General features: G+C 34.2%; 1 protein-coding gene across 11 annotated transcripts in view; it reads left to right on the top strand.

Moving 5' to 3' along the window:
* Window positions 1-22,697, top strand: part of CCSER2 (coiled-coil serine rich protein 2) — a 189,695-nt gene that overhangs the window by 160,165 nt on the left and 6,833 nt on the right. The window contains exons 11-12 of one of the 11 annotated variants that reach the window (XM_025435088.3): window positions 11,991-12,123; window positions 17,490-17,529. The exons of 5 other annotated variants lie outside the window; for them this stretch is intronic. In XM_025435088.3, the coding sequence (XP_025290873.1) occupies window positions 11,991-12,123; window positions 17,490-17,529 (173 nt within the window). The remainder of the gene's footprint in view (window positions 1-11,990; window positions 12,124-17,489; window positions 17,530-22,697) is intronic. 5 more of the 11 variants (XM_025435092.3, XM_025435090.3, XM_025435094.3 and 2 more) reach the window with 5 other exon arrangements.

Below are 22,697 nucleotides of genomic sequence, written 5' to 3' on the forward strand. Positions count from 1 at the left end.
GGGAAAGTTGTCTACCAGTTGAAATTCGGAATGTACACAATTAGATCTTTACTAGTTTTCTCTCGTATCTTAAGAACTCACAGTATTATATAGCAAAGAGGTGAGAAAAGATGATTTTATATACATTTTTAAATGTTCTCTTAGAATTAGTTTCTAGTAGTGAATCAAAGATTTAATCCATTTTATGGTGTATTTAATAGATATGTATATAACTAAAATAAGCTCAACAATTAGAATGTGGTCCACATTATCAGCAATTTTTGTGCTTAGAATTATGATCTAATGTCTCAGATTTACTGGGTTATGCATATATCTCAAAATGTCATAGTTAAGTATGTTCCTATCATAACTATTTATAAAATAGAAAAAAAATCAGAAAACCTTATCATAGACATATCACAGAAATCATGTCAACTGTACATAATTTCCAAAGGAAAAGGAGTTTGCCAGGGGCAGCATGATGTATGTACTGTTAAAGGACTCTGCTCCCTCCCTTTTTTTTTTTGCTTGCCTGGGAGATGAGACAAAATATTAAATGAAAGGAACATCATAACCCAAAGATTTGTTTTCAGATGACTTCTTCCTAAGTCCTTTTTCTTTTACACTATATGCCTTCCTGATTTGGGAGTGGGTAGCATTATTAGTTAATTTATGTGAGATTAACGTCCTGATTTTATTCTTCAGTATTCCATTTTATCCCAATTGGAGAGGTGTCCTTTTACTACTCATATATATTCTGAAGGGAATTAAATGATTTATTTCTTTGTGGAAGTGTTTATTTATATTCACTATTGTTTATATATAGCATATGCCACTAGAAGTATTTTAAGTGAAATACTCATATACTTTGGTGTTTAAACAAATAATAATTATAATGTGATTCATGTAATTATTTTTAAATTGTTAATGTCTAGTCAGTCATTTTTAGATATGGGCCATTGAATATGGCCTGTTTCAATGAGCTAAATGCTGACAGGAGCCATCTGTGTGGCTGAGCTATCACATTCTAGCTGCATGTATTTATGACAGCACAACAAGAATTCTGTTATATGTATATGACTATTACATGGCTATTTTAATCTAGAAGTTGAGTGACTTGTCTGGTCATAAATTTAAGGGTGTCTAAATTTGTGCCCTTCAGTGCCGAAACAAATAGGGCATTTTTAAAGCTTTGTATAAAGTATCCATTGAAAGAAGCAAAGTTTGTATCTGCAGTGTAGCTAGAAAAAAAAGGATAGCACCAAAGTTTTCTACTACTGGGATCCATTTCATTTGTGTGATATAGAATTTAATTTATTGACTTGTACATCAAGGGTATAGATATAGAAAGATTTTACTCTTAGAAATTTAATGATAGCAATCAGTGAGAAATGGATAATTCTATTAGCTTTCAAGAAGTAACTTGATCAAATCAGTCTTTCAGAAGAAATTAATCAAAAGTTAGGTGGAGATGTAGATTCAGAGTGTGGAGGGGACTTGAGTATATGAAAGACAAATCTTTAGTGATAGAGTTTCATCTACTAGGACAGCTCGTATTGTTAGTGCTAAGTGCCACAGGCCCTTTGCAAGCAAGTAAGACCATTCCAGGAAGCTCCCTAAAGTCTTCCAGAAAAGGGAGAAATAAGCAAACTAATCATGAATCAGGAAGTTTTAACAGTTCAGTGTTAAGTAAAAATCCCCACACTCTAACTTCAGGTGAAAACTGTCATCTGTTCTCACCTCTATGTTAAGAAAAAGCAGCTGTTTGAGGGAAAAGCTACAAGTGTTCTGGAGGAATTGGCTCATAGCTCCTTATCTTATCCCACACGGAGTTCACACAAATGTTTTTACATGAAAACTTGGTCTTGATAGGCTTTATGAAATGAAGTTGCCTCTAGAACCCTGAGTTCAGATGCTTTTATTTTTCGTGTTTTCTTTTTCCTTTATTTTGTTTTTGTTTTTGTCCCACCAACTTAAAGTATAATTAGAATATTTTGTATATTGTTAAAACTATATGTCAGATATCCCAGGTATGTTTTTCTACAAGTATATTTTATTTTTCCACTTGGATGGAATATATTCATATGCATACCTCCTGCTCTTTGTTTTTATATAAAACAAAGTGTTTTAGAGAAACCACTGTGATTTCTCTAACAGAAAGCACCTCCTATCTACCATTTCATCTAAAAAGTCATCAGAAGTTTAAAGTAGACTCAGAGGAGCAAAAAGATACTTTTCTGGCTAGAGCTAGAGAACTTCATGAGTTCATAGTATCAACTATGAAAAAATTAGGCACTTTGCCCTCTAGATTCGTGCTCCAGTAGAAATATAATGTGAGCTACATATATAAGGTAAATGCCCTACTATCCAAAATAAAGTAAAAAGAAACACACAGAATTAGTTTTATTTATTTATTTTTTAAAGATTTTATTTATTTATTTATTTATTTGAGACAGAGTGCACACAAATGGAGAAAGGCAGAGGGAGAGGGAGTAGTAGACTCCCTACTGAGCAGGGATCTGATTGAGGCTTGATCCCTTGACCCTGGGATCATGATCTAAGTTGAAGACAGACACTTAACTGACTGAGGCACCCAGGCGCCTCACACAGATTTAATTTTAATAAAATATTTGATTAACCCAGTCGTATCATTTAAACATGGAATCAATATAAAGAAGATATTGAGATATTTTACTGATATTTGGGTTTTGGGTTTGTCTGTGTATCTTTACCATTTGAGGGGTATTTTCCATTTCTACAGCATTTTATTTCAGACTATCCATAATTCAGTTCTGTGTGGTGGTCATTAGATTAGGCTTTATATTTTTTTTTTAAGATTTTTTATTTATTAGAGACAGAGAGAGAGAGAGAAACAGGCAGAGGGAGAAGCAGGCTCCATGCAGGGACCCTGATGCAGGACTCAATCCAGGGTCTCCAGGGTCATGCCCTGGGCGGAAGGCGGCCCTAAACTGCTAAGCCACCGGGGCTGCCCTAGATTAGGCTTTAAACCTGAACTAAGTATAAGTAGCTGGAATTGATGACCCCCTCCCCAAAAAAAAGTACATTCCTTCAGGTTTTAAACCATAAGACCATTCATTCATTCAGTGAACTTTGAGTAGTTTATTCTATGTTTCAATCCAATGTGCTAAGGGTTTTGGATACTAAATCAAAGACATTGCTTAATTCTTAGTTTATGAGGAAGAAGGGCAAGATGGCGGAAGAGTAGGGTCCCCAAGTCACCTGTCCCCATCAAATTACCTAGATAACCTTCAAATCATCCTGAAAATCTACGAATTCGGCCTGAGATTTAGAAAGAACAACAGCTGGAATGCTACAGTGAGAAGAGTTCAGCTTCTATCAAAGTAGGAAGATGGGGGGGGGGGGCGGGCAGTAAGGAAACAAGAGACATCCAAGGGGGAGGAGCCCCGCGAGGAGCCGGGCTAAGGCCTGGGCGAGTGCCCCCAGGACAGGAAAGCACCATCCCCGTCCCGGAGAAGCAGGAGCTTCACCAATTCTTAGTCTATGATGCTCACAAGCAGACAGCAAAGGTAAATCAGAGATGATAGGAGAGTTAGGCTGTTTCTGGACCAGAGAGTGGTAGACATGTGTTCCAAATTTGAGAACTAGACCTTCTGGCTCTCAGATCCATCCTAAAACTGCTGTAACTTATAGTATACTTGAGTTCAGGAGTGTACTGTGTTCCAGCACTCACCGCTGAAACAGAGCCATGCATCTGGGAACTTGTCTTGCTTCTGCGATCTTTTTTGCTGAAGGTCAGGTCTCCCATCCTTTGCTTACAAATTATAAATCTAAGTCTAATAAGTTTCTAAGTTAAGTTCTTTCCACAAGTTCTCTTTTGTTTTAGAAACACTCCCAATAGATAGGGAATCATGGGGAAGCAACACTTGCTCTTAGTGCTGCTGCTTAGTGTTGCTCAGATGTCCAGTATTTCTGAACTTGCCTGGTCTCATAGTTTAGTTAGTCATGTATTTTATAGCTATTTCCATTGTTTACTGTTGAAAGGAGTAAATTATCTTTCTTCTTTTTCATACTTAGGAAATAACCTTTAGTTTATAGAGATGAGAATTTTCTTAAATATGTTTTCCATCTCCTCCCCCCAAAAAATATGACCCTACCACTATAATCAGTGTTTTGAATAATTTTCCTCTGTATTCTTCTAGTGTGCATTATAGTTTTATTACTCTAATTTTTTTTTACTTTTTATTTTAAATACTTACAGGTTCATGAAAAGTTATAAAAATAGTACAGAAAGATCCTTTGTACGGTTCACCATTATCCCACAATAGTTTCATTTTATGTTAGCATAGTACAATATCAAAACCAGGAAATTGACATTGGTATATGTGTAGTTCTGTGCCATTTTATAACTGTGTAGATTCCAGCAACTCCACCATATTTAAGATGCAGAATTATTGTGCCATTACAAAGTTCTGCTATGTGTGCCTCCTTTTAATAGTCACAATAATTTCCTTCTTCCTCTACCATTCCTAACCCCTGGCAATCGCTAATCTGGTTTTTCATACTTATAATTCACACGTTTCAAGAATTTTGCATAAGTGACATTATATAGTGTGTGAGCTTTTGAGATTGTTTTTTTTTTTTTTTTTCACTCAGAATAACACCTTGGAAATTCATCCAAGAAGTTGTGTCTGTCAATAATTTGTTCCTTTTTATTGCCAAGTAGATTTCCCTGATATGGATGATCCACAGTTAGTTTAACCACTTCATCTATTGAGAGATATTTTGATCATTTCTAGTTTTTGGCTATTAAAAATAAAGCTGCTGTGAGTACTTGTGTAGAAGATCTTGTATAGATGTAAATTTTCATTTCTCTGGGATAAATGCCCAGTAGTGTAATTTTTGGGTCATATGATAACTCTGTGTTTAGCACTCAAAAAAATTCCCAAACTGTTTATCACAACTGCCAGAACAGTTTCTCATCAATATTGTATGAGTGATAGTTTCTCTGCATCTTTATCAGCTTTTAGTAGTGTTACTATTTTTAAATTTTAGCCATTCTGAGAAGTGTGTAGTAATATATCAGTGTAGTTTTAATTTCTATCTCCCTCATGGCTAATAGTTTTATTGTCTCTTTGTGTGCTTATTTGCCATTTTCTTGAATATATCTTCATGTCGTATTTTCTAACTTGATTTTAATTTTTTTTACTGTTAAATTTAGATTTCTTGATATATTCTCTGAGTCCTTTACATAAGAGTAAAGGCTGTAGTTTGGAAGTATTTTCCCCCGATAGTTTGTCTTTCCATCTTCTTCAAAGAGTCACTCAAGATTAAAAGATTTTAATTCTTAAGTCCAATTTATCAATATTTTTTCTTTTATGAATTGTGCTTCTTACATTATATCTAAACTCTTCACCAAGGCCAAGACACTGAAAATTTTGTTTTCTTCTGAAGTGTTTCTAGTTTTACATTCTACATTTAAATCTGTGATCCATTTCGAGTTAATTTTTATGTAAGATATGAGACTTAAGTCAGGGTTCATTATTTTCCGACAAATATCAGTTAATTTTTATGTAAGATATGAGACTTAAGTCAGGGTTCATTATTTTCCGACAAATATCCAATTGCTTTGAATCAATTTTTAAAAAGATTATCCTTTTTCTATTGAATTACTTTTGTGTTTTTGTCAAAGATCAGTTGATTATATATTTGTATGGATCTACTTCTGGGTTTTCTATTACATTGATCTATGTGTCTACCCCTCCACCATTACTACATTATTTTGATTGCTATAACTATAAAAAGTCTTAAGTTGAATGATTCCTTGTACTTTTGCTTTTTCATAATTGTTTATATATTCTAATTTATTTGCTTTTCTGCATAATTTTAGAATTAGCCTGTGTTTATCTAAAAAAGATCTTGCCAAGATTTTGACAGAAAATGTGTTATACCTAATATCCTTTTGGAGTTAGCATCTTTAGTGTGTTAGGTCTTCCAGTCCATGAATAAGGTATATCTCTCCATTAATTTATATCATTTTTTTTATTTCTTTAATCAACATTATCTAGTTTTCAGAATATAAGTTCTGCATATGCTTTCTTAGATTTATTAAGTATTTTATCATTTTGAGTGATTAAAATGATATTGTCTTTTAAATTTGAGTTTCATGTGTTCATTGCTGGTATTTAGAAATACAATTGATTTTTGTTTATGGATCATTTATCCTATGAACTTAGGAAACTCACTTCCTAGTTCTGGGAGTTTTTCCTGTAGATACGGATTTTTATATGTGGACCGCATGTCATCAAAATAGGAACAATTTTCTTATCTGCAAATAGGAACAATTTTCTCACATTTTTATCTGTATGTCTTCTATTTCCTATTCTGATATTATGCCACTAGCTAGGGCTTCCAATTATATGTTGAATAAGAGTGATGAAAGTGAAGATTCTTGCCATGTTCCTGATTTACAGGGGGAAAGGCATTCAGTCTTTCACCATTAATTAAATGTTAGCTATAGATATTTGAAAGATGCTTTTTATCTAGTTGAGGGATTTCCTTTCTATTTCTAGTTTGCTGAGAGTTTTCATTATGTATGTTGGAGTTTGTTCAGTCCTTTTGCTATACTAATACATATGAATGTGTCATTTTTTTTCACTTTAGTCTATTGATTGCATTGATCATTTTTGAATCAACCTTGTTGACCTAAATGCCACTTACTTACAGTGTATAATTCTTTTATATATTTCTGAATTCTAATCAATAGTATTTTGTTAAGGATTGTTTATGTTTGTATTCATGAGGAGTAATAATCTGTTGATTTCTGGTTTTTGTTTTTGTTTTATACTATCACTGTCTGGTTTTCTGTCAGGGTAATTCTAGCCTCATAAATGAATGGGGAAGTATTCTTTCCTCTAGTTCTATTTTCTGGAAGAGAATGTGTAGAATTGGTATTAATTCTTTAAACACTGGCAGAATTCTCCAGTGGACCATCTAGGCCTGGAGATTTCTTTTTGGGGGAAATTTTAAAATTGCTATAGACCTATTCAGGTGATCTCTGTCATCTCAGATGAGTTTTCTTAGTTTGCGGTTTTGAGAAATTTGTCCATTTCTTCTCATTTGTCAAATTTATGACTGTAAGGTTACTCAGAGTATTCCCTTTTAATGGTTGGAGGATCTGTGTTGTGACCCTGTTTCATTCATGATTTTGGCAATTTGAGTCATCTTTCTGATACTCTTTATCATTTGTAGTGGTTTTTCAATCTTATTGAACTTTTCAAAGCACCAGCTTTTTGTTTCCTTGATTACTTCTACTTTTCTGTGTTCAGTTTCAGTGATTTCTGCTCTTGATTGTATTCTTCTTTCTACTTACTTTTGGTTTATTTTGGTATTTTTTTCCTAAGTGTCTTAAGGTGGCAGTTCAGTTACTGATCTGGGTTTTTTTTCCTCTTTTTTGTTACTGCTATAACTGTGTTCTACAACTTTCGATATGTATTTCTTTTGTATTCAGGGAGTATATGACGTGTGTGTGTTTAATTTTCCTTGAAACTTCCTTGATCCATGAATATGTTGTTTAGTATCCAAGTGTTTGGAAATTTTTCTATTACTAATTTCTAATTTGATTCCCTTGTGGTCAGAAAACACATTCTGTGCAATTTCTGTTATTTTAGTTTTCTGTGGTTTGTTTTATGGCCTACACTGTGGTAATATTCTATGGTAAATGTTTTGGTAAATGTTCTATGTACTCTTGAAAAGAATGTATATTTGGCTGTTACTGGATGGAATATTCTGTACATATTGAATAGATCCTCATTGTTGATGGCATCCTTGAGTCCTATATCATTGCTAATTTAATTGCCTAATTGTTTTATTAATTAAGAGAGGAGTGTTAGGACTATCCAACTGTAATTGTGGATTTGACTGTTCTCCTTTCACTTCTATCAGTTTTTACTTCATGTGTTGTACAACTCTGTAGTTTGTTGCATACACATTTAGGATCACGATGTCTTTTTAGTAGATTGACCCTTTTATCATTTTATAAGATCACTTTTTGTACCTGGTAATTGCTTTGAATCCTCCTTTATTTGATACTAATTTATAACCACTCTTACTTTCTTTTGTTTTTTTGCATGGTAGAACTTTTTCTTGTTTTACTTTAAAACAACTATATTGTTATATATAAAGTGAATTTTTTGTGACCTGCATATGATTGTGTCATGATTCTTTATCCACTCTGCTAGTTTGTCTACTTGGTATCAGTACATTCTTTTTATTTAATGTATCAGTATGTTAAGCCTGCCATTTTATTTTTTGTTTTATTTCCTCTCTTCTGTTTTCTTCCTCACTTCTTTGCTGCTTTTTTTTTTTTTCTTGCCTTTCTGTGTGTTACGTGTATCTCTTAGAGTTCCATTTTGGTTTATACATAAGTGTTTTGAGTGTATCAGTTTGTATGGAACTGTTATAGTTGTTTAGGTATTATACCTACATAACTTATGTAGTCTACTAAGTAGAGAACCTTACTACCCTTTAAGTCCCTTTCTCTCCCCCATTTGTAATATAAGTGTCTTAAATATTTCCTATACACACATCAAGAATGACATACGACAATATTAGAGCCATGGCTCACTCATTGGTCTTTTCTGTTGGGATTAGAGCTGGGGCTACAGTTTCTCCTGTGACATTTAGCAGGTCATTGTGTAGAGGTTATATGAACTGCGAGGCTGCCTCTTACCTGATTCTTTGACATGGTTCAGGATTCTCTTGACACTGTTTCTATTTTTGTTTTTGTCTTCACTCACTGGCATTTCTGTGTGCTGGCTTCTCCATCACCTAGTCTAGGATACATTAAGCAAAAAGATAACCCAGGCATTCTCTACTATGTTTATCCTCAGATTTCAAGATTCCTAGCTGGTCTATCTTCTTAGCTCCACCTTTCAGAGTTTCATGTTCATTTCATGTAAAATGTCCAGAGTTTTTGCCTGTACTTTGCAGAAAGAAAAGAGGGAAGTGTTACCTATTTCATCTTTTGATGGAACTTTCCAGAACTGGAAGTACTGCTCCTATTAAATTTTAATCAAAGTATATTTCTACTCTCTGAAAGTCACATAATGAAGCTGTAGCTGTAGTTGACACTCAGAAAAGTGAGAAAGCTATTCTCAGGATGGTTATATTTCATAGAAGAGAGAAATACTCAAATCAACACAATGAAAAGCAGAAGAAAAATTCCCTAAGACAAGTGCCCATTAAATGATGTAGATATTTATAAACAAGATTGATCATAATGAATTTAGGTAGGATCCAGAGAAGCTTTTAGGGAATGGGTTTGAAATGGGCTTGGGCTTGGAAGGTTTGGTAGGAATTAGGTAGATGGGGGTGGAAAAGTGAAAGGGAGGCTAAAGTAAAATGAGTAATATTCTTTGCCTTTCTAGGCATAAACTGAAATGACAGCTCTTCAACCAATTCAATAAACAGGTGCCCCTTGGCAGGAGCAGGCATAGCTATTTACGTATTTCTTTCACAAGATTGTCTCTCTTTCCCTCTCATACTCAAGCCCATCCCAGAGATCATGATTTATTGGTCTTGGGTGAGTAAAGATGGGTATCATTGTTTTGTTTCTAAAATTCTTAGGTGCTTGCAATGTGTATCCAGCCCTTGATGTTATAGCTTCATCTCTAGTTAAATACAATAATTTCATTTATGTTTTAATAGCTTTATTTAATTCAGTTTAAATCCATAAACAATTATTTAGAGTCTGCTGTATGTTAGGGACTATTAGGCAAACAAAAGTAGGACATTGAACATCCTTTAAAACTCCTGCCAGGTTCTAGGTATTGTGGCAGATACTTTGACTTAAGTTATTTCAAAGAACTAATTCAAGAACATTTAATACAAAGTTGATTGTTTTAAATGCCATATAAATAGTTATAAAATCAAAGGATAACCATGCTTGGAGTGGGAATAATGATTCTATGAACTTTCTAAGAACTGAAAGAATCTTCTTAGAAATGAACCATTTTGTCTTAGTCTCTTTGGGCAACTGTAACAGAACACCATAGACTGTATGGCTTATAAGCAATAGAAGTCTTTTTCCCACAGTTTTGGAGGTTGGGAAGTCCAAGAGTAGAGACACCAGCAGATTCAATGTCTGGCAAGGGCCTGCATAGACAACCATCTCCTTGTGTTCCTTTGGTGGAGGGGGCAAGAGAGCTTTCTGGGGTTTCTTTTATAAGGGTACTAATCCCATTCACGAGGTTCCACCCTGATGACCTACTTGCTCACCTCCCAAAGTCCCTACCTCCAAATACCATCACACTGGGGGAATAGGTCTCAACATATGAAATTTTGGGGAAACACAAACAATTCATTCTGTAGCACATTCCAATCCTGCATCTTACAAATGAGGAATCTGAGCTCACAGAAGATTAGTGACTTTTTCAAGGTTTCAGGACTTAGGGAAGATCCAAAGAAAAACAGTTCCCCGACTCCCAGTTAGTACTATTTTCACAAACCTTCAGAGAGAATTTATTTCTTGGAAAAGGAATCTCTGACTGCTAGTTTAGCTCATCTACAAAATACTCATCTGAAAGTGTGTTTACCCAGTTCAGTGGGTAGAAGCTTGGCCCTGGTGAAACTCATAGCAAAAGTGCATGTCCCTTCTTGGTTGAAGACTTGTTTTGTGTAAAACTTTTGAACTAAAACATTTCTGAAACAGTAAAATAGAATTGTATCATGCTTATCTTTGGAGAACACTTGGGATTATCACCCTATTAAATATTTTCTAAGCTCTTTTCACAAATATCTGTGGCTAAATTACTGGAGAAAAGACAATAATTTCAGAAGATCGGATTATGATATACTAGGATATTCTAAAAATAATTAATTCTACATGATTTCTTGGAGCTATTTTCCCCCTTCATTAACAGAGAAAGTGGATCATTTTGTTTTTTATAGTGAGCCAGTATAGCTACGATTACTCTTATATTTAAATAAGTATCTGATTATACTGAACTGAGCCAAGAAATATTGATACAGAAGTGGAAAAAAATTTTATTTGAACCAGTGTTTATTAAATCTGTAAACACCAATAAAAACTATATTAGTAATTTTCTAATGAATTATTTCTATGTCAGATTAATTCATCTGAAAAATTATGCTTACCTTCTTTTGCAAATTGAACTGGATATGATGATGATTTACAGCTTATTTTCCTTGACAGTTTTGTTAGTGTTTTAGTAGTTTTATTTGTGGTTATATTTTAGTTGGTGAGGGAGCTAGGAACCGACCTGAGACCCAATCTGGTTCTATTTATGAGACATTGAACACATTTTTTTCTTGATAACCCAGTTTTATCTGGAAAGTGAGGAAATTGAAGTAAATGCTATTGCAGACATATTCCAATTCTGATCATGTTATTAAGTAAATCTAAGAAGCCATAAGTTACTCATACTAAAAAGCATGCATGTTTAACCTGTGGCCTGTATGTCACATTCTTGACAATACTTACTCTCAAAACATCCTAAGTCTTTTTAATGCTGTGTTGGTTCTGCTATCTTCAGCCAATGTTCTTTATTTCACCTGCTAATCTTCTGGAAACCTATGATTTAAAAAGAAATGAAAATTTTTTGTATGATAGTTTTTTGTTGCCTGATTTATAATTGATGCAATTTCTGTGTTTGACGATTAAAACTCTATCTCCCCTTTTAAATGCTTTTACATTAAAAGACTGGGATCTGCTGTTTAAAAAAGAACTATATGATGATAAATGTAACCTATGCCAGAAAGAATATTTTATTTCTTATGTATTACTATAAATACTACGGGAAAATAATTTTTTCTTACAATATTTGAAAAAATACCTAGGTTTGGATTATGTTGTATTTTTAATCATTTGAACGATCTGTGTTTAAAAAAGAATGAAATCTGTCTTCTTATTAACACTATTGTTGTTATTTTTTTTAAAGTATGACTTTGGTTTCTCTATTTTTCGGTTCCCTTTTTTATTATACCTCCCTACCCCGTCTCTCTCTGCACAGGGTGGGTATTGTGCTCCCTCCTTCTCTTCTTGGCAGGGCTCCTTCCAGGGGATCCCACGGACTGTTCCGCCGCACCGCAGACAGAGTGAGTCTGTGTCTCTCACTCCTCTCCTGCTCTGGCTTCCCGTTCATGGTATTTCCCCTCTGCATGACCTGTCCCTTCCCCAGCACCCCGCCTCCCGTCCAGAGTGACCTGCAGGCATGTGCTAAACCAGCACTTCCTGGGCTCTCTCCTATTAATTAACCCTTCCTTTGACTGCATGTGAATAGACTTCTACTTAGAGCCTTAGGAGAACTACCTGAAGTTAATTTCATTCTAATGCTGTTTAAACCTATTGCCAGTGGCCCTAGACCTATTGACATGCATCTGCCTTAAATGTATTTTCTTTTTTTGTGACCTTGAGATATATGAATAACAATTTTTTTATCTACATCAAAAATATACATACTGTATACAGTGATATGAACAGATGCATACTGTTTGAGGGAGCAGGCTTACTAGACCATTGCACATTTCTTTAAATATTACCTAATCAAAAAGCTGTGATTGCGTTTCACTGTCATCTAAAAGAAGTCTTTAATCATTTAAAGGACTTTTTTTAACGACTAATATGTTTTTGTAATTCATCAGCTGCTGTACAGTCCAGAAGAAAATGGCTTCTGAAAATGCATGGTTTACTAACATTTCTAATGATTTAGTAATGGTTTGACTTAAAAAAAAAAAAAACAAAACTTTGTTTACATTGAATCTGCTTTCCAGAACAGTGTTTTATTATTTATATTATGTACTTAAGTACACCTGGTAAGTTGGTTATATTTTATCTTTTTTGAAAAGTCACCCAAAAAAAGCTAATATTAATAAAAAAGAGGTATTAATATTGTCAGTCAGTCACTTTTATGCCTCCTCCATGGATTTACCTGATTTTTGATTCAGATCAGTTTTTCATAAATTATCTTTATCCATGTGAAGTATCAAAGGTCCCAAAGGGAGAAATTTTAAGCAGTTTAAAATTAAGAATGTGATTTATTTAAATAAAAATTCATTCATTGAATTAGGCAAAATTACAAGGTATCAGTGTGAATTTGAGACAAGGTTTGAGGTTTATTTTTTGGCTTTTTTGCCTTTGCTTCTTTTTTGTGCTTTTTGTTTTAAAGAAAAACAGAATAGAAAGTTTGTACAGGCTTTTATATCAAATTATTTAGTAGCAAGTTAATTTGTTGAGTGGAAGCAGTGAGAAGAGGGATTCCTTCTCTTCCTCCTTTTCCATCTCCTACCACTTTTGTAGGCTTCCCTTTTACTTCTCTTGTCTTCAAGTACTTCCCTTTCCTTCCTCCTCTCTGTAAGTATTCCTAGCACGTAAGAAATCACTTTAACTCGCTAGTGAACTAATCTTTCAAAGGCAGCTATAACACGATAATATATTTTTAGGCTTATAGCTAGTAAATTGCATTGTTTGACAGATTTACCTCAGATTAACATCCTTGCCTTGAATTTGCTCTAACCCCTTTTTAGTTCCTGTCCTCTTTCTCTGCCATTCTTCTACCTCATTCTTCTTACCTTCAGTTAGCTATAATGTGGAATTGAAGTTTAAGGTTGATTATTCTGTATTGCAAACAAAGATTTATGTTTATTTTAAAAATACGTCACTCATTTCACTAGTTTCTTATTTGTATAGCTTTAGAATTTTCTGGTCCTTTTGTTTAGTCATTGGCCCTCCATTTTCAAATGTTTCTTCCTTCTTGCCTCTTGGGTTAGAGTTGCCTTTTTCATTTCCCAACTATGAAGAAGCACTGTCTTGCAACCCTATCAAGATCTGTCTTTCTGACTTTTGTAAATCAAACCTCCTTTCTCCTCATCTTCAAATTAGTAAGGAGAAAGTTTTGGTTCTCTAGAATTTGGATGTGTTAGCCACCTATCAGAAGATAATTCACAGCGTAGTCTTGAGTAAGTGCTAACGGCTTAGGTAAGAGAACTGTCCCTGGAACTTGATCATCGAGACTTGTAGACCTCCTTTATGGAAAGTGATAATTTTCCATAGTGTTCATGGCTTTCTGATATTTCTTACTGAGCTTGGGAAGATTCCTAAAGGAAAAATATGTTCTAAACACTACACTATTTTGGATTTATCCTGAGAACAGCTAAAGCAGTTTACTAATAACATTATTATTATTGTAATTTTAAAAAATATTTTAAATTTCTCTAAAATGTAGAATTTTTATAGAATGTAAAATATAGAATTATATATAAATTATATAAATACAGAATTTTAATTTTTAAAGAATATTTTGAATTTTTATAAAATAGAGAAAAGAAGGGTATAGAGTCCAATGGTTTTTCAGAGGGTTTTGGAATAGATCTCCCCTTCCTACACTAAACTTAGTGAAATAATATTTGTCTCCATATTTAGTTAGTATGTGATTCAAAGGGCTGATTTTTGGATGGGTTAATTCTGTAAGTGATGGTAGATAGTGGAGAAAGTTCTCCTTTATTATAATCTGTTTCATTAATAAGTTCTTTCTGAGGCCCTCTTAACATCAACATAAGTGAACTGCCTTTTCTTCTAAATGCAAAAGTCAGGCAGGCTTTAATAAGGGCAATCTGGTTTTGTTTATGTTTTTAATTATAAGAGTAGTAGATCTTCCAGCATAATGAGATAGCCTGTTCTGGATATGTAGAAAGTGAAATAATTAATATTTACAGGGAATGTTTAGCTCTGGTCACTCAGGAAAGCTGCACTGGCCAAGAATGTTCTTGCTGAATTTAAGAATAACTCTAGAAAAATGGAGAAAAAAGAAAATCCTGGTCTTCTTATATTTTTATCTTTCTCAGGAAATTTTGACTTCCATTTCTTTTCTTGAGTATATCACACTCTTAACTTGATGCTTGTCTTCTAATTTCAAATTAATTTTTTCTCTGGGTTAGTAGAAAATATCTACTTTTAAACATAGAAGGGGTCTTTTTCTTGTCCTGACTTCAGCTTTTGTCCGAATTGACTTAACTAACATTGGTTTAGTCTTTTTGATTTCCAGCTGTGTAAAATTAGGAAAGATAAATAACCTACCTCAGAGTAGGAAAATTGAATAAAAATAATGGCTTTTGGCAGGTAAAAAGCCCTAATCATAATCTCAAGTAGCACTTCTTGCCAGATCATATGCTTTTAGGAATACTTGACTTCTCCAAAAGTATATTTTAAGTAATACCTACTTCTTGTCATGCCTAAAAAGACTATTAAATGTGCTCTTTAACACCTTGAAAGAATTCAGAAATCTTATCAACCGTTACCTTTTATGTACAATCACTTAGATGAGACAAAAATTGTTTTTAAACAATAAAAATAATGTAAGTGCATCTACATTAATAGCTCAGCAGTTTCTTGATGTAGTGTTAGTATTGCCTGACTTCTAAATTTATGTTATGGTAACTAACTGCATTCCACCCAGAATTACATTAAGAATGATGATTACATTTTCTTATATCCTCCTCCTCTTTTTATAACCCTCAGAGAGTGTTTCACAAACCTTTTTGACAAATGACACTTAAGAATTCATTTTATATTACAACCCAATACATGTTTACTAAACTAAACTATGTACTTACAACCCCAGCACACAAGTGTATTTAAAATTAAGATAAAAGTTGAATGAATAATACTTTCTCTTAGAACATATAATACTCTCATATTTTCTTCTTAAACTTTTGTTTTTTTTCACATAGTATCATTATATGAACATTTTGGTTTAGTAAATATTGAAAGTATCATTTTAATGGGTACATGTTAATACATTATTATGTGACTGTACTATAATTAATCTTTTCCTATTGTTGGGCATTGATGTTGTTTCCATTTTTCCCCACTAAATAGAGATACTCTTGCAATCCCATTTATACTTGTGTATAGATCAGTAGCATCATCTCTCTTACGTAGATTCCTGGAAGGAGGTTGCTTAATTAAAGGGTTTGTGCACTTTCTAGAAACACTTGATGTGTATTATTGAACTGCCAAACGTGTTCATAAGGCATATGTTAATGTGGCTCACTCTGATTGGCTCTACCATGTGACTATAATCAATTTTATATGTAAGGGTAGCATTAGCTTCAGTGCTTCAATGAGAAATTAGCTCTGGGAGTGACTTTTCATAAAAATAAAATATTTTCAGTGAAATGGAAACTGGGATAACTCAGTAAAAATTGAACAAATAATATAGAATATGACACTGTCCATTTTTGCAGCTAATTCCAAGTGCTGTTTAGTTTAGTCATTGGTTGATTGACTAGAAATGTGCATCAAACTCATGGTCCAGGAGGCTGTCCCATAAACTAGTTTCTCTGGGCACTTTGCAATGATGAGAAACACAGCAGTTGCTGTTTTTTGTATAAGCCTTTTACAACAACCTGCTCTGTAGATTGTGGAATTGTTTTGTTAGCTGTATTCGTTGTACCATATGCCTGCAGTATCTTACTCTGGAGAACTATATCATGTGATATTGATCACAGCAATGGAATGGTACTATTATGTTTAGTTTTGTTTTCTGAACTACTCTGAATCCCAGAGGTTAAATGCTAATGGGTTCTATGTCTTAGAGATAAGACCCATGAAAATTAAGCACCTCACACTGATTGTGCTTGGGTAATAAATGCTTATTACTTAAGTGAATGTTAATCAGTGTGATAGTTTTTAAACAAGTTAACTGATCAAATTTAAAAAACCATTGAACTCCTTATCTCAGAATTTGTTTATATGTAATTTCTATTTATCAATCAGTTATCTTCTCTAAATTCTCTGAGATCTAGAGGCACCGTTCTGAGGTCTAGAGGAATAAGAGCATTCCTGATTCCCAGAAAACTTTGGAAGTTGTGATGGGTTAATGTGAATTATACAGCAGAATTCCTTGAATCTTGTTATATTAGGGATCCAGTCATGTCTTCCATCTTTGTAGTGATGTGAGGATAAGTTAGAACATCATATTTAAGACAGACTTACGTGAAGATCAGATTATACTTTAATTGGTCTTTAATGCAGCAGTTAATAATAAACGTAAACTAATGTTGAATTATATTTAGCTTATAATGTGCAAGGCTTTCTGAAATTATTAAAGAAATTTCTACTTGATTTGTAAGGGATTACATGTGCTAAACCTTTTTAGATCTTTGGAGTATAAATATTGTGTCAAAATCCTTTCAATACTTTATTTGGTAAGATTCTTCAAATGATTCCTTTTAAGTGTGAGAAGTTTTATATATTTTGTTCTGTGATTATGAATATTTATATTAACTTGCAAACCTCTTTAGCGAGAGAGTATAAATTTATTAAAAATGTTTTAATTTTACATAAATATATTAAATAAAATAATACTGCCTGGAAAAACACAACAAAAGCTAAGCAAATACTGTTGGCTGCTATACCCAGTCATGGCAATTCCTTGGTGTTGTGTGTGGTCTCTGACAACCATTGTCCTGTCTTTTTCTTGTCTCTGCTCTCCCATTATGCCATTGGCAAGGAGTTGAGAAGTTAGTCCATTACTTCTCTGACAAAGCGTGGTACAGTACAATTTCAGATTTTTTCCTACCACCTTCCTCATAGTCACCTTTTGTTTTTGTTTTTTTTCCAATTTGCATGATGCATGTCAGAGCCTGCATGAAAATACAGGCATGTTACAGATGGCTCCATTTCCATCTTATAGCTTTTAAAATGTATTTAATGATAATAATAATAGTAATAAACTTATACGTACCAAGAAAATAATTTGAGGTAATTCCTGTGTCTGCTATGCAGTAGCATTATTATGCATTAGAACATTTCCTGCTTTCTACCTTACACACGTAGACATATTTTTCTCAGTCAGGACTTGTTGTTCCTAGCTGCCATCTTATCTTTGGTAACTCTAGAAGAAAATGTTTACAGAAACTGCTATGAGTATTTTTTCTTATGCTAATACTAGAAATCTTTCAAATGGTAGGACAACAATAAAGGTGAAGTTTTTCTCAGTGATGAATGCTAATTTGCCTTTTCTTGTGTTCAGTGTATTCCTCCAGTAGGGCACTTGGAACCATTTTTTTTCCCTCAAAATATTGTTGCATATTGTGACTTGAGTTTGGTGTCTAAGACTTAATCTATGTAGGATAGATCATCTGAGGAAGAAATAGGACATTATCCAGGAAAGCAGGAAAGTTAGTCCCTGAATGTTGGTATTGAATTTTCCTATTCTGTTTCTATTTTTTATTTATTTTTTTAAGATTTTATTTATTTATTCATGAGAGCCACAGAGAGAGAGAGAGGCCGAGACACAGGCAGAGGGAGAAGCAGGCTCCCCGCGGGGAGTCCGATGTGGGACTTGATCCCGGGACCCTGGAATCAGGCCCTGAGCCAAAGGCAGATGCTCAACCGCTGAGCCACACAGGTGTCCTGCCTTTTAAGTTTTTTAAATAATCACCGTGCTATACTTGCATATTCTGAACATCTGTGAATTCCTTGGAATTACCCAAATAACAGAATAATAGTTTTAGTGCCGCATTTTAAGTTCTCTGTTCCGTTCAAATTGTGGCTTTACTATTTGCTAAAGCATGTGAATTTCAATATGTTGCTTAATTTCTTTTAACTAAGTTTACTCATCTGCAAAAATAAGACAGTACTTTCTACTGAGTCTCTTGTGATAATCAGAGATCACACATGCAAACTTACATACAAACTTAGTGTTTGACTATTTACCCTTGGAAGAAGGGAAACTGTTCTGTCAGAGCCCAGAATATAGCATTTCTCAAGTATTTGTAATGTGTCAGGTACTATATAAAGCACTTTGGTAGGCATGTTATCATTTATTATTTACAACAATTTGGTAAGGTGTAAATACTGTTACTATCCTCATTTTATAAATTACGAAATTCCATCTCAGAGTAGTAAGACAATTTGCCAATATCTCACCAGTAGTAAGTGATGGAGTCAAAACTCAAACCCAGGTCAGTCTGATTTCAAAAGCTAAGTGATTCAATATTGTGTTGTACTAGCTCTGCCATATAACTGTATATAAATTCTTTCTATACTTTAAAGTGCTTTGCATGTCCTAGCTCTCTTTTATCTTCAGGAAGGCACTTAAGGAATCTTGACTTCTGTATCATATCAGATATGCCTGCAATGGGTTTAAAACACTTAGATATAACTGACATTACTGAAATACTTATTTGAAGCCTAGAAAGCTCTTACTGTATAGCAACTAGTTTTTATTCTGCTATAAAACTTGCCTTTTCTATTTCAAAACCCTGTTACAAAAGGACAGTGGCTTGAATTCATCATTCTCACACCTTTTAATAATCATAGGTGACATTTATTGAGCACTTTTGATATGCTAGGAAGTCCTATGCTAAGTGTTTTACGTGTATAATTATATTTAGTTATTAACATTAGAAATGGAAAATTGTTGAATGCTTGTTCAGAGTTTTCCCAACTTATTTCATCCAGAAATGTCCGTCTGTAGGTAAAAAATAGTTGTAGCTTAGCTAGTATCATGGGAGGTGCTGTGTCCTGGTTAATTTATAATTCTTCCTGCTGCCCTTCTAAACATTAATCATTATGCTAACCCCAAACTTGTTTAGAAAGAACATTTTTTTTTCTGTTATAAGATTTTTCATCAGTGTTTTTTTTTTTAACTTGTTTTTATTGGTTATTAGCGCTGCATCCCTGACCTAATAGGGAAAGTATTATTTTGATTATTTATTACCAAAGAAGCAGTTCTGGAATATACCAGTTACTAATATTCATTTATTTATTAATTTATCTAAAAAGTATATATTTAATCCCTGCTATGTGCCAAATACTAGGAACACCAACTATAAGAACAAATAAAGCTTGGTACATACCTATAAGGATCTCGTATCTCTGGTTATTTTTGTAAGCAGCCCAAAATAGACATTTAAGATTATCAATGAAGAGCCTACCAATCCCTTGCACAGTTACCCAGTAGTACCTGTGGCACTCTTGACCTTCATACCTGTAACCGTTGCCTCTGAGAATCCTCAGAATGGTGTGCTGAGGTGATGTATCTAACTAAAGTAAGACATGAAGTTGCTGAGTCTAGTTAGAAGCGCTTAGCTCTGCAAAGGTGGAGGACTAAAGCTCTACGTATTTGTGACTACAGGCTGTTTCCTGAAGTCTGCCCCACTCCCCAGTAGGTGGGATTCCTTTTGTCCTGAGTCTTCTGGGCTGCTGAGCCCAGGAAATGAATGGGCTGGTGGACAACTTTTTTGGATACAGATTAGTACTTCATCATGCATCTCCAAAGCAAGAAATCTGTAGCTCATCTTGAATTCCTTCCAAGTAGCTGCTTACTTGACCACTTTAAAAAAAAAAAAAAAAAAAAAAAAATCTCTTTTACCCTTTTCAGTTTTGCTTTCAGTATATTAATTTTAGGCCCTTATAATTTTTCATCTAGGCTATTAGTAATAGCATACTGCCTGGCTGTTCTGCTTACAATCAACCCTCCTGTACATTGCTCACTAATTCCACCAAAATAACATCCTAAATATATATATATTGGATCTTACAATTCCTCTGTTTAAATTTATCAGTGTTAGTCAGAACCACTTAGCCTGACAGGAGTTTCTTTATGCGCTGTCCCTTGCCTATGCTTTCCCGCCAGCACTGGGATCTCCCAATTCAGTCTAACAATTTGAAGTTACTAGAACATACCATATTCTTTTTTTGCCTCTGTGTTTAGCATGTGCTGGTGCTCAGCACTGAATGTTTTTCCCTTCTTGTCTACTTGGCAAACTCTTAACTCATCTTAAAACTCAGTTCAGATGTTGGTGATTCTTGGATGCCTTCTATGACCCATACAATCAAGCATATTTTTTCTTTTGTTCTCATATGTTGTTATGCTTGAGACATGGTCTCATCATTTGTTTACGTATCTCCCTCACTAGGTCTTCTCAACCATAAGAACTGCATTGTATTCACCTCTGTATTTTTCTATACCTAGTACAATGCATGATGTATTGTAGACATTTACAAAAAAAATTAATAAATAGTCTTTGATATTCATTCCCGTTGGTTTTATCCATGAGAATATGGGATCATTTTTTATTTATTCAGAATTCGATCTAAAGGTGTCTGAGGGCATAGAAGCAGTAATGAATGTGGGCAGGAAGAATTGTTAATATCTTGCCTTTGTGTTAATATAGTTGAATGTTCAGAAATTAGGGAAAATTGTGCTGCAAGCAACAAGGTCTCAGAAATGCATCTTTGCTTTGTTTGGTAGAGGTTAAGAGGCAGTTTGTCATTTAACTCACCAGCAGGTAGCTAATGACAGTTCAGTCCTTAGTGGGTAACCAGTTCTATGCAGTCATCCACCTTGAGGAGAAATTGCCTTGGTCCTCACTATACTCATTTCTCCATCTTCTTCTCTTTTTTTTAAGATTTTATTTATTTATTCATGAGAGACACAGAGAGAGAGAGGCAGAGACACAGGCAGAGGGAGAAGCAAGCTCCACGCAAGGAGCCCAACGCGGGACTGGATCCCCGGTCTCCAGGGTCACGCCCTGGCCTGAAGGTGGCGCTAAACCACTGAGCCGCCCAGGGATCCCCATTTCTCTATCTTCTTTAAGAGACTTTTTTCTTATGGTAGTGGAATTGATTTCCAAACTAATTTTCAAATAAATAATAAAACAGGACATTTATTTGGGGATAGGGAAATTAGATCACACTGCTAAAATTAACTTTTAATAAAAATACAAAATCTGCATTATTTATAAAGCATTTAGAAACTACTAATTTATTCACTGTAATTAAGTAATAGGCGTCTTTTATATAATTGTTCAATATAACTCCTCAGATGACTCATTTTTATTATTTTAAAAAACCTTATTATTTTTAAATTCTTTAATATTTGATATGCAGCTTTATTGCATTTAGTACATGCAGTATATCTTCCTGCTATACTTCTATTTAGTTTTCTGATAAGCAGTAGTCAGTTGAGTAATAAAAGTACACTAGTCCTCTCTGCCCCCACCCCCATCCAAAGCTTTGCTTTATTTGGTTTCAGTTAACTGCTGGTTATTTTGGAGGTTTTTTTTTTAAGATTTTATTTATTCATTCATGAGAGCCACAGAGAGAGAGTCAGAGACACAGGCAGAGAGAGAAGCAGGCTCCCCGTGGGGAGCCCAATGTGGGACTCGATTCCGGGACCCAGGATCATGCCCTGAGCCAAAGGCAGACGCTCAACCACTGAGCCACCCAGGTGCCCCGTCAGTTACCTGCTGTTGACTGCCATGTGGAAGCAGATGATTGTCCTTCTGACATATTGTCAGATCAATAGTAGCCTAATGCTATGCCACAACTCTTACATCATTCACAACTCCTACATCACTCACCTCCGTTCATCTCATTATGTAGGTCTTTTATCATCTCACATCACAAGAAGAAGGGTGAGAGAGACCACATTCACATAACTTTTACTATAGTAATTGTTGTAATTGTTCTCTTTTATTATTAGCGATTATTGTTAATCTCTTATTGTGCCCAATTTATAAATTAAACTTTATCATAGGTATGTACGTATAGGGAAAAACATAGTAAATACAGAGTTGTTACTACCATGGTAGGTTTGGGAACATATTCATGCAGATAAAGGGGGACTACTATAATGAGAATAGGACTAATGGATAATTTATCTATAGTTCACAGTGCTCCTTTTCTGGAGGTTTGGCTGTCTTAATCA

The sequence above is a fragment of the Canis lupus genome, chromosome 4, assembly GCF_003254725.2.
Source record: "Canis lupus dingo isolate Sandy chromosome 4, ASM325472v2, whole genome shotgun sequence".
In the NCBI taxonomy this organism is placed as follows: domain Eukaryota; kingdom Metazoa; phylum Chordata; class Mammalia; order Carnivora; family Canidae; genus Canis; species Canis lupus.